This window comes from Apus apus, chromosome 3, assembly GCF_020740795.1.
Source record: "Apus apus isolate bApuApu2 chromosome 3, bApuApu2.pri.cur, whole genome shotgun sequence".
NCBI classification, from domain to species: Eukaryota; Metazoa; Chordata; class Aves; order Apodiformes; family Apodidae; genus Apus; species Apus apus.
Window position 1 is genome coordinate 107144787 of NC_067284.1, and position 16060 is coordinate 107160846.

The following is a 16060-nucleotide window of genomic DNA, read 5'->3' on the forward strand; positions in this document are numbered from 1 at the left end:
CCTGTCAAAACAGGTGAAATGTTTTGGCTGTTAGAAACATTAGTAATAGAGACAAAAAAATGCAAGTTCTAGGGCATGTGAAATTATTCGTGTTTCAATATGTTTGTTGGTGAAACAATTCTGGTGTAGCCCATAGCTACATCTCAGGCTGTGGAAGTGGCTGATTCTGACTCTGGAGGTCTTTGCTTTCAATGTTTCTTGAGGATTGAAAGTGAAACAGTGCAAATATCTGTGGTATATTTGCCTGGTCAGGCAAGGTATAAAACATCACTTGCATTTGTAAAACAAAATAAAATAATTTATAGTAGTTTTCAAATACTTTAAGGTACTGTAGTAGAAAGTAGCTTCAGTTACTACTTTCAATACTGGCCCAGGTTGCCCAGAGAGGTTGTAGAGGCCTCATCCCTGGAAACATCCAAGGTTAGGCTGGATGGGGCTCTGAGCAACCTGATCTAGTAGACGATGTTCCTGCTCACTGCAGGGGGGTTGGACTAGGTAGCCTTGAAAGATCCCTTTCAACACAAACCATTGTCTGATTCTGTATCTGACAGCAAGAATAGTATACTTATCCTATGCCAAAACGTAGATAATTGCTGAGGGCCTTTTTATCATATTTTTGTATTAGGTATGAAGAGAGAGAACAGGTAATGCCAGTAAAGTATATTTGGTAACTGATTCCTCCTAGTGGAGGAAAGCAATTAATTAACTGTAACTGGGAAATGAGGGAAGTTTTATGCAGAAAAAAGAAAATGGAATCATACCAGGTTGCACAAAACCTCGTCCAACCTGGCTTTAAAAACCTCCAGGGATGGGGCACCAAAAAGCTCCTTGGGCAACCCATTCCAGTTCCTCACCACCCTTATAAGGAAGAATTCCTTCCTAATATCTAACCTAAATCTCCCCTCTCTCAGTTTAAAACCATCACCCCTTGACCTATCACTATCTTCTCTGATGAAAAGCCCCTCCCCAGCTTTCCTGTAGCCCCTTTCAAGTACTGGAAGGTGCTCTAAGGTCTCCCTGGAGCCTTCTTGTCTCTAGGCTGAACAGCCCCAACTCTCTCAGCCTGTCTTCGTAGCAGAGCTGCTCCAGGCCTGTGATCATCTTCGTGGCCCTTCTCTGGACCCTTTCCAACAGGTCTGTATCTTTCTTGTGCTGAGGGCCCCAGAACTGTACACAGTGCTCCAGGTGGGGTCTCACCAGAGCAGAGCAGAGGGGCAGAATCCCCTCCCTGGCCCTGCTGGCCACACTTCTTTTGATGCAGCCCAGGACACAACTGGCTCTCTGGGCTCCAGCACACACTGGCAGCTCATGTCCAGCTTCTCATGTACTACCACCCCCATGACCTCTAAAATATGATGGACAGAGGCTTAGTAACTGCATCTGCCAGCTCCCTCAGAACCTGTGGGAGAATCCCATCAGGTCCCATAGTTTTATGCACCTTGAGTTTCTTTAGATGGTCACAAACCTGTTCTACACCTATGGTGGGGGGTAGTTCACTCTCCCAGTCCCTGCTTTCACCTGTTGTGGCCTTTGTGTTGACAGTCCTAAATCTATGTTTATGCCAACAGAAAAGAGAAGAACTTGATCTAAAAGCCAATGATAGCTCAGCAGTACAGTGGGAATAAAAATAGGTGTGTAACAAATAGAACAAAGAAGAACTTGAATTTTCGTGAATGATTGTAAAATGTAGATAACATTAAAAGACAGCAGAGCACTGGTGAAATTATGATGAATGGACACCATGAAAAAACCCCAAAATGAAACAGTCACACATTCAGATGTAGGGTTCATCTGGCCCAGTGTCTTGTCTTCAGCAGAAACCAAAATAGATGCCTGGGAAAGAGTAAAAACCGAATATTTGTGTATAATAATAATTAAATATCTTCAAATATTAAATATTTCCAGCTCAGTTAATTCTTAGAGGGTAATATGTTTTTTAATTTATTTGCCTGCTGTGACTCTCCCTTCTCATTTCTTCCTATGAATACAGCTAAACAGCTACACTCAGAATTTCTCCCAGTGAAGATTTCAACAGGTCCAACACTTGTGCAAAGAGCCACAGTTACCTCCTTTCAGTATATATACATATATATATATATAAAATTAAACTCTGCTATTAACTTTATTTTGCAGGCATTACTTTTCTTACTGGAAGAAAAGGTGGATTGTCACTATGTAATGACAAAAGAAAATCTTTTCTTTACTAGGAAGAAAAGAAATCCCAGCAGTTTTTCAACAGCATTGTCAATAGACTAATGGAACAAATACCTCAAAGGGGAATGTGGATTCACTTTTATTTTGTATATCAGTTTCCAACTTTGCCTGAGTGTTTTCTGAAAAGGATTTATTGAAATATATGGGTAAATAAAGTGTTGTTTGCCATGAGGTTTTACAGTCAGAACAGTATATTTCTAATGGTCCCTCCTCCTGTCTTTCAGCACCCTCAAGCTGCAGAACAATTGTCCTGCAGATGTTCACCATATATCTGGGCAGGAGAATAGTGAAGAGTAGGACTGACAAATTTTGAATACCTACTTCTTCTGTTTTCATTAATCTCTTGACCATTTTGGTGTCTTCTGAATAATTTTCAAGCCTCTCATCTTGTTTCTTTATCTCTGTCAGATATGAAGAAGATTGTTACCGCAGGACACATCATCAGTGGAAAAGAGCCTTTCTGTGGGAGGTTCAGTATTCACAGACCGAGCCAGCTAGTGAAAACCTCTCCATCAACCCTACCAAGATATGATCTTGCTGAATATACGCATGTACGTGGCTGCTCTTGATGAGTAGGTTGCGCCGGGGACTTGGAAATGAATCAGCTACATAAAATCATCTGGTCTGCTTAGACTTCCATCAAATCCACAAAGAATCCTGTCTTTGGACTATGCCTGTGGACAGATCAGAGTGTCTTTTATTGACTGAATGAGTAGTTTGAGATCCCTGAGATGTAAATATTTTTTAATGCATCTGACTGCCATTTGCTCATGGGGATGTAACTCTTGCTGAGGAAAAGATGGGATGGTGTTAGGAAAAGATGGAAGATGCAGGGATGACCACTCCTTGACAACAGGAAAAAACCATCTTGTTATCTGGGGAACCATTCTTGCTCCCTATTCTACTCATCTTCTACATCTGATTTTAATAGGAATAAGTCTCGATTTCAGCTCTGTCACCCTTTCTTTGCCAGCTGGGGGAAAGCAACTAGTTAAGGGTTGAAAAGAAGAAGGCAGGAGGGAAAGGCTTATTCCCAAAGCCTCCTGAAGTCCTTCCGGACTCCTTTCAGTCCTATTTCCAAACCTGACACCCACTCCAAACCTTGTACCCTGTAAGTTAAACCGGCTCTTCCACTGTCTGTTCCTCCCTCCCAGGCACTTGAAACCTCCACAGGTAGTTCCCAGCTATGTTTTTGCCCCCAATCCTCGAGTCAGTTTCAGGCTGTATTGTGGCAGAGGAGTCACCTAGATCATAGAATCATAGCATCATAGAATGGTTAAGGCTGGAAGGGACCTTAAAGATCATCAGGTTCCAGCCTCCCTGCTATGAGCAGGGACACACAGTGCAATGTCTTCTATAGGTGCTGTTCAAGGCAATTTGACCTTAAGCCATGGGCTTCCTGGCTGACCTTGGACAACAGGTTTCCCAACTAATGTTCAACTGGGATTGAAACAGAATAGAATATCTTCTGCAGACATCACATATAAACTACCTGTAGTATGATTTGTGAACAATTTCCCCCCGTTTTTGCAGGTGTGTTTTGCACATAAAGGCCATATGAGCAATACCTTTCGTATCTCGGTGTCCTACACCAATGTCACTTCATGTTCAGTGAAGAGGAGCCTCACCTGCCTGTGGGATTTCAATGAAACCGTGTCCAAAAGGTATACAGACAATTCTGGTTTCCAGAGATGGCACTTCCCATAGTAAGAAGGTGAACTAGGAAAACTGGGGGATATTCTTATTTGTGCAGGAACAACTGGACAGTTGAGGTAAGCTGGCACATGCTCTGTCCCTGCAGAGACACTCCTGGAACACACTTCCATTCTTTTTGAGGATGTACAGAGTAAATTGGCTTGTTCTTTATTATATGTTCTATCTCACTTTTAGTGATGCACAGATGGAGAATTTGTTCTGTTTCTGGTAAACACACCTGAAGGTTTCTGAGACCATTAAATTCCCAGTTTCTTGGGCAACAGTCAGTGGTTTTTCTAGAGTGAGAGAGAGATGAATTGATTTTGGTTTTCCCCAGGTACACAAAGATCATTGGTACACAAAGTTTTGAAAATTGGTGTAGTTTTCAGTTTTCTTTATTCACTTGGAATTATATGGGTAGAAAACTTTTGGTGTTAGTTGTGAAGCTTGGGGCAGGCAGACTTAAAAATCAAGAGTTTTGATTTTTTTTTCCTCAACGTGATAGCTGCTCATCAGCAGCTCAGACTATTGTCCTGCAAAAAGGAAGAACTTCAGGAAGGGAAGCTGGCATCTTGGGTATTTAAGGCTGTGAGAGGAGAGTGTGTGCATACCTGAAAGGGAGTGAAGGGGCTGGGCTTAAATTACTACATGGTAGAGAGAGCTGGGAGCCTTGAGCAATCATCTGGTAGAGCCTGCACAACCTTGGTGTCTTTCAGCTGGATGTTTACCTGCACTGACCTCTGGAAGGGGTGTGTGAATAACTCCATGCTTCTCCAAGACCTCCCTGCCAATTCCCCAGTATTCGTGCATCAAATTGACTTGCTGAGCCCTGTGCTGAGAAAGAAAATATCTGGGACATTTTACCTTGATGAAGTCATCATCACAGACAGAGCTGTGACTGGTAAAGGAATATGTTATTTTTTTTCAGTCCTGTTAGTGTTATCATCTTTTCAGGATACTCCATTACAATCTTTAATGATAGGGATGGGTGAACATATTCCAAAGGGGAAGGGTATTTCACAACAGGCAGAAAATAATTTTCTTTTCTCAAAGTTAGATTATTTGGTAAAAACAATCAAGAAGGAGTTACCAAGCGTGAATATTCTTGGCTTATTTGAAAAATGTGTTTTTACAAATGTAACACTTGAATGATCTTAGCCGTACAAAACCAAACAAAAACCCCCAAAGAAGCAGATACTTTTCCAGCTATGAAATAAAACCTAGGCAGAGTGACAGCTGCTCTTTGCTTTAATGAATCCTTGTACTCTTTCAGTTTCTCAGAGACATCCCAAACCACCTTGGCCAGGTGGGAGGATAGTTGAAGCAGTATCAGTGATGGGGTCTTCTCCCACTTACAATGTGTCCTGGACGGTGTCTGGCTGTGGTGTCAGTCTTCCCCTTCTCTCTCCAAGGTTAGATCATCTCAGTATCCTGTAAAACCTCTTGCAGTAGCCCCTGACGTGTCTGAAGCTGGTTGTAGTCTAAGACAGAACATGAGAAGCAGTGAAGGGTGAGACTGCAGCTTGGCAATCCCTTTTGTTGAAGTCTTCTCCTCTAGGCATTTCAAATGGGCCATGTTCAAACTGTTTAGACTATTGAATCATCCACAGATGTCTATACTCAGTAGATGGGCTGCATGATTATGGAACTGAAGAGAAAGCCTAGGAGAGAAAGATTTGGGGTCAATCTGTTTAGCTTATAACATGATTAAGAGATGCATTAATCACAGCACCATTCAACAGGGAAAAGTGAAAGTGCTTAGCACTGGTGGCCTCTGCATCTCACAGAGAAAGACAGAGTCACTAGTGTGCTGTGCTGAAACCAGGAGAACTGAAACCAGAAATCAGCATGTGCTTTATAAATATTGATCACACTCTCTGGATATCTTAAAAAACCCAACAACCTGTCTGTTTCTCTTAACTGAGCACGTGGTGGGTTTTATTCTAATCCAATTTTCCGTGGTTAGGACAGGATCTGATGCACTGGCTGTACATCAAATGAGAAGGTTCAGTGGTCCCTTTGATTTTTGTATTCTCGACACTTGCTCTGCAGAAGTCACGGCTGAGAGTTGAGTCTTCAGCTGTTATCCAGACATTTAACCACATGGTGGCAACATTGGACCACAGAGGTTTTTTTTTTTTTCCTTTGAAAAAGGATCGTTTAGTGGCAAAGGAGAATATATTTTAAGTTTTAGAAACTGGGCTTTGAACTCAAATACAAAACAGTGCTGCCATTCGGGAGAGTTAAGCTTTTGACAGAGAGACTAGACTATAGAGCAGAAAATATTTCTGCTTTATGTTGTAGCTGCTGTCCAGGTTGCATTGTGTTGGTCATGTAAAAACACTAGTACTGAGGTAGAACTTGCTTGTGCTTGGTGCTGCATGAGCTGTTTCTTCTCCCATAATTAAAAAAGGTGTTTTCCCATCATTTTCTGGTGTGTGCATTGCCTACATCACATGGGTATAAGTTGGGAGTATCCAATACCTTTTGAGCTCTGAACACATTCTCTTTGGGTCCCTCAAGAATGTTGTTCCAATAGGTGTCCCTCTGCTGCTGGTTGACGTGAGGGTCTGGACTGCTAATGCCTTCATGTGAACCCTCTCTGTCACACAGAGGCGCTTTGCTTGGGGAGGGCTCCAAGGAGTATGGCTACCTCTATGTCTCCACGGAGGATGTGAGAGTCAGCCTCACTGTTCAGAGGCTGCAGAAGTCATCCCCACCTATCGGAGGGACCTTCCTCATCCACTTGGCCAATACGGTGATATCAGGTAAGAGAAGATGCAAGTACAGGTCCTGGATTTCCTTTGCAGGAAGCCAAGTGAAGAAGAGACAATATTGATCCTTGGAAAATCTTGGGTCTGGTAGGTTAAACCCACTGTGATAGCTGCTAGATCTTTGCATTTTATGTCCTTCAAGACAGGAGTTAAGGATCATAGACAGGGCAGCATTTCTAAGTAGGTGGGGTTCCAAAATGCATGCAGCCATGATTAAATGTTTGCCTTACTATTAAAGAACATTAGATCAGATCCCCAATTGGCATTTTGCATCTGAAGATGTCTTCTTGTATGACAAGACTCTTGTAGGTTACCTGGAAATTAATTATCTTCTAGGATTACTGGGATTTGAAATTTGTGTGTAGATGCCACAAAAGCTTTTGTGCATAGAATTGCTTGACCTTAATTAGTCACCCTCGAGGTGTGTTAGATTCTCTTGTGTTTGGTTTAAATAATCCAAAAGGTTTAGCATGAAAGTGAGAAAGTTAATCTGAGCAGGGCCAATGGTAAAGTTCTTGACTGAGGAACTGGTGACTCAGTTAAGAAGCCAAATAATAAAATAGCAAAATGCAGTATTAGCATATTTATGGAATACCTCTTTCTTCCATGTTGTCACTCCAGATTTTCCTACAAGAGCTGAAGACTCCCAATAGTGCCCTGCTTGGAACATCATCTTTTAAAAATGTATTCACTTCCTCTTGCCCTGTTCCCAGGTCTTGTGCTTTCTCCTCTTTCTTATGAATTGGATTAGAGAGATTTACTGTATCTGCAGCTTTAAATGGTCATGGTTATTTATATCAAAAGAAATAAAATATAATTTGAATTTATCTGGTATTGAACTCTACAAAGTCTTCTTGAGAGGCTGATCCTGCCCCCTGCTCCTCTCATCTAGGAAATTCCTGACCTTCCTAATTTGAAAGAACATGACTTGCATACTGAGATTTCACGTCTCCCAAAAATGTAGGTTGCATGTAACGAAAACTATTATTTTGACAAAATTTCTGATGGTCTCAACTGGAGAGATGTTACTAGGTTTTCTAAGCTATTGAACAGTGCAAATCTTTTGGCATTTGGGACTGAGTAAATTTGCCTCTGCTGCTTTTCAGCAGTCAGAAATGTTTGAGCCACAACAACCTCAAGCTAATAATGAAACATCTTTCTTCTCTAGGAGCAGGTAGATGTGGTCTCTTAGGGATGGGGATATCCACGTTTTTTCTGCTGTCTTTTGCAGATGTTTCAGTGCACATCTCCTCCCACCATCTCCGCAAGCTTTTGCAAGACCACGTAGATAACTCTACCGCCCCGTACTTCAGCACCAGTGACTTCATCGTGACCAAAGACTCAAACTCTTGCTATGAAAGGATCTGGACTCTGACTTGGAAAACTAAAAGTGGGGACTTGCCCAATGTTATCAATGTACAGTCATTTCTTTTACTAACACCTGCTTTGAGCCCCATTCAATGTCTTTGGCCTTGGCTGATTAATTCTCCCAGGATCTGTTTTTATGCAGGTAGCAGTGGGACCTTAAGCTAAGTGTCTTCCTACTAGGAATAGCAGCCTAAGAAAAATTCCAGATGAGATGATTAAAAAAGCAATTGCAGTTACAGGAGGAGAAATTGCATCTTTAGAGTTATGCTTCAAAATGAGCAGCCTAGAATGTAATTTCTGTGCCTTGATGTAGTTCTGTAGAATAAAGGGACTGCTCTACTGAAGTGAAAGCTCTTGTAATCACATTAACATTTCAGTCCAGTAACTGAAGCTCAGTACAGGTTTGTGGCATCATCTAGGGGCCCAGGTGTTTTTCTGAGAATTAGTTTGTATGGGTTCATATCTGGTTCTCACAGGTCTCAGATGAAGGTTCAGTTCACACTCTCTCATCCCAAGATTTAAAATTTAAGCTTTGCTTTGAGCAGAGGGGTCTGTCTGTTCTGAACCGGGACTCAGACTAAACTGCTCCCTACCCCAAAAAATTATTTATTTGTATATGAAGACTCTAAAAATGTAAAAATCATCTTCGATGCAGCAATGAGTTCTTATGCTCAAGTTGGTGAAAAAAAGTTTGAGCTGCATCTTGAGCTGTAGTACAGGCTCCCTTTCCACACAAAGTCATGTCTCTGAGGAGTAGATGTTCAAAGCTCTTTCCATGCCTAATTTCAAGTGATATGGCTGTGTAGAACAAGTTCATTTGCAAATCTAATTCCTGAATCTCTTTGCCTCAGTTTCTTGCCTGCCAGTTGAGTATGGGAACAGGGAGATTTTGTTAAGTTTTGGGTAATGAAGATTAATACTTAGAGATAGGAGTCATGGAGGAAGCTTGAGAAGAGATTTCCAAGAGTTATTTGCTGCCTTGTAAAAACTCTGTATGAACCCCATGGGAAAGGTTTTAACTTAAAATCACAGAATAGAAAAGGACAAGAAACTTAAATTCTTTGTTTCTTGCCAGGTCTCTGCTGAAAACCTTACTGGTCTGAAGCCAACCATTTCTAGTCGTGTGGTTTATGATGGAGGTGTGTTTATTGGGCCAATATTTGGGGACATGCTTGCTACCTTCAATAACAAAACGCAGGTGAGATGTGCTGTGACACTTCTTATTGATTCACCTGGATTGTGCAGATCCAGAAGTCTCACAAGTATTCAGGTACCTACTTTCTGCCACTAAGTGCTTTCAGAAATCTACTGTTCTGTGCTTTGGCATAAATTCACCAGATCCTGCTCCATGGTTTGTGCAGCAGAACTTTACTCCAATAGTTTAATGCAGGTGGGGAGAATGGTTATTATGGGTGACCATTCCATCAAATGGTGACATGGCCCTGATGGAGTGAGTCCAGAGGAGGTCATGAAGTTGATTTGAGGGCTGGATCAGCTCTGCTCTGGAGACAGGCTGAGAGAGTTGGGCTTGTTGAGCCTGGAGAAAAGAAGGCTCTGGGGAGACCTTAGAGCACCTTCCAGGACCTGAAGGAGCTACAGGAAAGCTGTAGGGAGGGACGTTAGATAAGGGCAGGGAGTGATGGGATGAGGGGGAACAGTTTCAAGCTGAAAGAGGGGAGATTGAGATGGGATCTGAGGAAGAAATTCTTTGCTGTGAGGGTGGTGAGACTCTGGCCCAGGTTGCCCAGAGCAGCTGTGGCTGCCCCATCCCTGGCAGTGTTGAAGGCCAGGTTGGATGGGGCTTGGAGCAACCTGGTCTGGTGGGAGGTGTCCCTGCCCACACAGAGGGGTTGGAACTTGATGATCTTTAAGGTCCCTTCAACCCACATAATTCCATGGAAGAGAATTTAGTTCTTTTGAGGCTGTAGGCAATGGCAGATTTGCCTCTCACCCTTTCTGGGTCTCATGGTGCTAGCCACAAGACTTGGGAATGACTCTATCAATCTGCAGTGTTTCAGCTGTTAAACTGATGGGCAAAATACATGAAATGGTGGCTGCAGCACTAGTCTGTGGATTGGGTAAATCCCTCAGCCTCTGTGGATCTCAATTCTTGGTGTGAATTGGGAGCAAGGAGGACTTACTGACTGGATGAATCTGCTGGATAGACAGATGTGCTCCAACCTCTGCTCTCAGACTTTGCATAGCCATGGACATTGCTGGCTTTGCTTCCAACGAAGACTGCCTGGCACTGTAGAGATAAAAAGGGTGATGCTGCACGTGCTCCACAGCCCAGCTCTGCAGCACTTGGGTATAGGTCATCCTGTTTTCTGGCAAGCCAGTTCCCCAGACATGAAAACTTCCCTGTTTCCAGTGGCTCAACCACCTATGACATCTCTGCCATCTGTGGTGCAGACATACCATCAAATAAACCAAATTAAACAAGAACAGCAGCATCAGCCAGACTTCATCTTTGTTTCTGAAGTTTTACTCTGGCTTGCTGTTAACAACAAGTGTAAAAATGTCCCTCCAATTCTTGTGTCTCTATTCAAGCAGAGTACTTTGCAGCTCTCTGCTCCTTGCATTTACTTGGATCAGTTTGCTTTTGCTTTTTGTAGGCATTGGTGTATCCTCCTGGCACACCCTTAATAGCTGGGACAGAGACAAAGAGGGGATCTTCTGTGCCCTGTTTTGCCAATTGACTCCTCAAGATCTCAGAAGAGATATCTCTCGATAGCTCTTGCTGGATATCAAGGTCACAGCCCAGCTTTTTCCCACAAGGAAAAAATAATAATTGAAGACTGCATGCTGGAAAGACACATTCTGGGATTCATTCTAATTAGTCTTACAGGGTGCTTTAAACATAATAAACATAATAAACTTGTTCTTGAGGCAGGGTAGGAAGAATTGGGGTATATGTCAAGCAGGGTGTTCAGCGGATGACAAGAAGAAGAGGAGTTGGGTGGAGCTGTGGGTCCCAGCAAGATGGGAGGAAAGATTCTACAGCCACTGAGAAAGGCTGGCTTTCAGTTCTGCTTTGCCTGAAACTGAGCCCTATCAAGGCTTGCAATTACATTTGTAATGGGGTGCAGCAGGATAACCAGCTGTCTGATGGTGCTCCATGCTGGCACAGTCAGAGTGCTTTTGGTAGCTCAGTGTGGCTACTGGCAGCACTCTGCAGGTCTGCCAGGTAGGCATGGCTCTAGAAAACATTTCTGTTCCCTTCCCAAGTTTAGGATAACCTTCTTCTCTGTCTCCAGGTGGTGGTGGTGGTTAATGATGTCCTTGCAAACTGTTCTGGGTCATGCTCTTTCCACTTCAGCCAGGAACTGACCCCCTTGGTCAGTGATTTGGAGTATTCATCAGGTAACGGGGCTTTGTGCCTGAACAAAGTGGCAAATTCAGAGAAATAGATCTGCCAGATGCTTATTACTTTAGTTGTGTGTGTATTCTTTTAGAATTTTCTGGTTTTATGGAGCCTGCACTTTTCAGTGGGGCACTTCTGAGCAGCTACAGTCTGAAAAACATGTAGCACAGGCATGTTTTTGCATCAACAAGAAGATGGTAGAGGCATTAAGGGAAGATACAGAATGATAAGCTTCATGCTCAAAGCAGAAGATGGTTCTTGACTCAATTAAAATTGTTAATAAAAAATCAAGGAATGAAGAAATAGCTGAACAGAGACAGGCAGGAATAGGTGTTATCAGGAACAATGAGAGATTAGCAGGGTTGTACTTTTTAACATGTCCTGATGAAGATGATAAAAACTTTTAACTGTTGGTTGAAAGTAAATCCTAGGCATTGCTACACCAAAATTCATGAGTCTTCTTGTTGATTATATTCTTTCAGATGATGGGTCCCAGGCCACAGTAGTTATAAGGGGAGCTGGTTTCACTGAAGAGAAGCCAGCTCTGCAGGTGGAGGTGAACAACACAACCTGCCATGTCATGACATTGAGTCAAACTGAAGTGGTTTGCCAGATGGAGAGGCTGCCAGTTGGAATCTACCAGGTGACACTATTGGTGAGACCTCATGGCTTCGCTGTCAATGCCAGCACAGGAGAGAGCATCTTCCTAAGAGTTGATCCAAAGCTGGTAGCTATTGAACCTCCTACAGCTTCAGAGATTGGTAGGTCTGAATGCCAGACTGGCTCTAAGTGACATCTTCTTTTTGCTTCTTGTTTTTCATGGCGTGTTTGAGTTCTTCTGTACTTTGACTTGTCAAGGTCTTCATCTGACAAAAAAGACGTAATATGGCTGGACATATTGTGTGTACTAAAAAGTACTAGGACAAGTTTCTTAAAAGTGACAGACTTTCCTTGGTTCTTTGTTGAGGCAACCAGCTTCCTGACTAGTTTCATTTGAGAATTGAGAGTTCAAGTACAGACATATTTATCCCAACAATCCAGAAGGCCATCAGTGTTTCACGGCTCGTATTCCCATATCCCTTTGACACACAGCTTTTTAGTACTTTAATTAATCTGGCTTAATTGTGAAATGGCTAAATTTGGTTCTTTCCAGTCCAATTGAAATGAATTTGTTTTTTCTGAGGGATAAAATAGCAATGTCATCTGTGTTTAGATACAAAACTGAGAAAGAAGCTCAAACTAAATTGAAGCTCATTCCATATCCATTACTTCTCCTCTCCTTGAAATATGAGGAACTAATGGGTGATATATTTAATCCTTGAAGACAAGAGCCTGGAATATTTTCCACAGGACTCTGGGGCCAAAGAACCACGAACTCTTTCATCTGCCCTGTACATGACACAGATGAGAAGACTTCATCTGGATGTTTCAGAAAACTGCCTAGCCAACTACAGCTGAGCCAAAGGCTGTAAAATACCTCCCTTTCTTTTTCTAGCAGAGGGAAAAGCCTCCCCAACCCAATGAGAAATGTGTAGAACATCCTTAACATACCTGAGTTGTGCATTAAGGACCAATGGTCTCAGTGTGCAAATAATTTTCAAGCAGCTAGAAACAACATGACTCAGGTCAACTCTGACAGTAAAAGTCCCCCAGCTTTTGTGTGGAAACCTAGTTTCATTATTGAGATGTTTTGAGTTAATGTTGATGAACAACTCTGTGAGCAGGAGTGCTGGCCTAAGTGTAGCATGAAGCTATGCTCAGCCAAGTGGCTTGGAGGACTGACTGTGCCATGCTCAGCCACCTTGGAACAGGCAGAGGAAAGGAACAATGTTCCATGAACTTCTATGTGGATGAGCCATTCTTGGGAGAATGTAGGATTCCTAAAATGAAAAGCAAGAAGTTACAGCCACCTCTTTTCTTTATGTTTTGTTGGAAAGTACAGCAAGAAAGATTTTCTGACTTTTTTCCTTCTACTTTTTTTTAATTCCTCTGCAGTGGAAAGGTCATATAGTTCATAAAATTGATACTCTCTGCATTAATTCATAAAAAAAACCCAAAACAAAATACCAAAACCAAAACAACGTTAAGAGAAAAAAAAAAAAAAACACAACAGAGACAAGTTTTTGTGCTTGGTCCTTCTCATTTCCTTTGCTGACAATCCAGTTCTCCCAATTACAGTGATCTGTCACTCATTGAAAAGAAAGCAAGTGTAATGCCATCTTACATTACATATGCCTTGAACATTCATAATTGGAAAGAATTACAGCTTCCATCTGTGTTTTTAATTTCTTCCATTTAAAATACCTCTCTTCAATCTTATCACAAAGTGCACATATGCACTATTTCATTGCATATGGATATAAGTGCAGATATCAAAACTTAAGAGCATCAGTCTTTACACAACACACATGGATTTTGTGCTCTAAATCTGAAGCTGCTTATCTGACAATTATCACACATGTCACATTACACAAGTGACTTCAGTTTTGAGTTCTTGCTGTTTCTGGCTCTGCAGACTTAGCATTACAGGACAGGAAGCCAGGAAGCATCGTGTGTTTTGCTGCATCAGGTCTCTCTTGTCAAAATATCACTGGTCCCACTGGTGCTGTACTGGGACTTCACTGTGACTTAACTCTAAGTGTGGGATGCCTTTCTCCAGCTTGTAGACAGAAGTTGCTTTAAAGAATTATCAGGAAATGATGTTTCTGAGGACAAGATACAAGGGACTCTGCCTTGAATATGTGATGACTTTACTGTAGAATCTTACTTACATCACATATGAAAAGCATCACAAAAGGTCAGTTGGTTTGTAATAGAACAATCACACGTACATGAAACATAATAAAGTTCCTGTCTGAGCCCTAAACTCTGCAGTGCTGATAACTAGAGCAAACAGCTGGAAGTTTCAAGCAATTTTGTTGTTGTTGTTAATTTATCTCTGAACTGCAGCAAAAAACAAAGTCCAGGTTAGAAATGCCATTAATGTCCATTACTGTTCTCTTTTCTGTCTCTCTCAGAATTCTACCTGAATCTTCTAGTCACTTGAAAAAAACAGAGGGGAACCTCAACTATTTGCACTGAAACTGGTTGCTGCAGAAAGATCAGGTCTAAGTCTGATTTGTGTTAGGTGTGATGCTGCATGTGACCGAGGAGGCTCAGCTCAGGCTGGCACAAAGGAGAACTGAGGCTGCTCAGTGCTTCACAGAATGAAGTCCTCCATGACTTTCCTCCCAGCTCTGTTAAATCCTAAGCCCTGCCAAGTCCCCTTTCTAACCTAAGTTTCCTAGACACATGCTACAGGATTTTTTGACAGTGGGGTGCTTAGCAGCTATTTGAACTGTGAAACCACTTGCTGTGTTAAGCTCATTTTCCATTCTTAGTGCTTCTTCCTTCCTTCCTTGTTTCATTATTGGGCTGGAGATCTTTCTAAGGTTGAGATCACAGACTTTGTTGGCTTAAATAATTATGTCATTAAGAAAAATAAACCAAGAAACAAAGCCAGTCCCCCTGCATCATGTACTAGAACTCAAATAATAGGCAAGAAGGATCTCTTGTGAAAAAGGGGAAGGTAGACACAGCAAGGTGGAAGGAGATGATCATTAGATCAACTGATCTAATGACTGCCTTTTATAGTCACTTAGTAATATTGAATCCTTTGTATAGAAAGATATTGTTCTGCATCTTGAATGTAATACCTGGTTTTGTAGGAGGACTGAGAGTTGCTCTCAAGGGGATCAATCTGGAAGGGGTAAACTTTGTGTTGTTTGGATCTCAGCCTTGCCCAATTTTGGAGGATGACAGAAATTCAACAAGAATTGAATGTAAAGCTCCCTCTCGGGTAAGAAATCACTTTTATTTATTTATTTATTTATTTATTTATTTATTTATTTAGCAGTCAGCAGCTTAAAGGACATTCTACGTTCTCCTGGCCTGGGAAAACACTAGGGGAACAGCAAAAGGTAGCCCATCAGCAAAGGCTTGGCTGTGGGACAACTTACCATGGACTCCATCTACACTTTAGACCAGTTGAATTAATGATAGGTTGATAGGTGACTTATGGAAACCAGTGAAACAGCAAAAAATCCAGATTAGCTAAGCCTCACATAAACAAAACTGGGGCTTTGAACTCCAGCAGAGTTGCCTGTCAACACTTTCAGTCATCAACTAGAAGGTTAAACATCCTGGAACGATTCCTCCTGCTCATATTGCTGAACCTTCTTCAGCTCCAAGTCTTCTACTTTACATTCAGACCTCCTTTGGACACTATTGGTGTGTTATACAAAAACATGACAAAGGGATTTTTAACAGCAGTGCTCTTTGCTGCGTGACAAAATTGTACCCAGGACAATTGTAATAGTTTAAATGTAGGGGTAGCTGTCTATGCTTATGATTTACCACCGTTCAATTTACTTGTATGGAAATAGCAAATGAAAACCTGCATAGGTTGGGATTGTTTTAAAGTTTTCACTCTCCATAGATGTCCTTCTAATGCCAACATAACTGTACATGTTTAAGTAGAGCCTGGTGTATAAACAAATTTTACCAGGGCCATGTGCCTGAATTAGTAAGTATGGGAGATGCAGGAATATAGGGAATAACTTTTTATTATTATTATTGGGATATTCTTATCCCTGAAATTTTCTTA

The 16060-nt window shown here is 41.8% G+C and overlaps 1 protein-coding gene across 1 annotated transcript in view; it reads left to right on the forward strand.

Annotated features, from left to right (window-relative positions):
* PKHD1 (PKHD1 ciliary IPT domain containing fibrocystin/polyductin) overlaps positions 1-16060 on the forward strand; it is a 250597-nt gene that overhangs the window by 21611 nt on the left and 212926 nt on the right. Inside the window, exons 18-27 of the mRNA XM_051615066.1 lie at positions 2623-2765; positions 3748-3878; positions 4626-4810; positions 5183-5321; positions 6523-6677; positions 7915-8099; positions 9127-9249; positions 11309-11414; positions 11898-12176; positions 15123-15253. Coding sequence (XP_051471026.1) covers positions 2623-2765; positions 3748-3878; positions 4626-4810; positions 5183-5321; positions 6523-6677; positions 7915-8099; positions 9127-9249; positions 11309-11414; positions 11898-12176; positions 15123-15253 — 1577 coding nt within the window. The remainder of the gene's footprint in view (positions 1-2622; positions 2766-3747; positions 3879-4625; positions 4811-5182; positions 5322-6522; positions 6678-7914; positions 8100-9126; positions 9250-11308; positions 11415-11897; positions 12177-15122; positions 15254-16060) is intronic.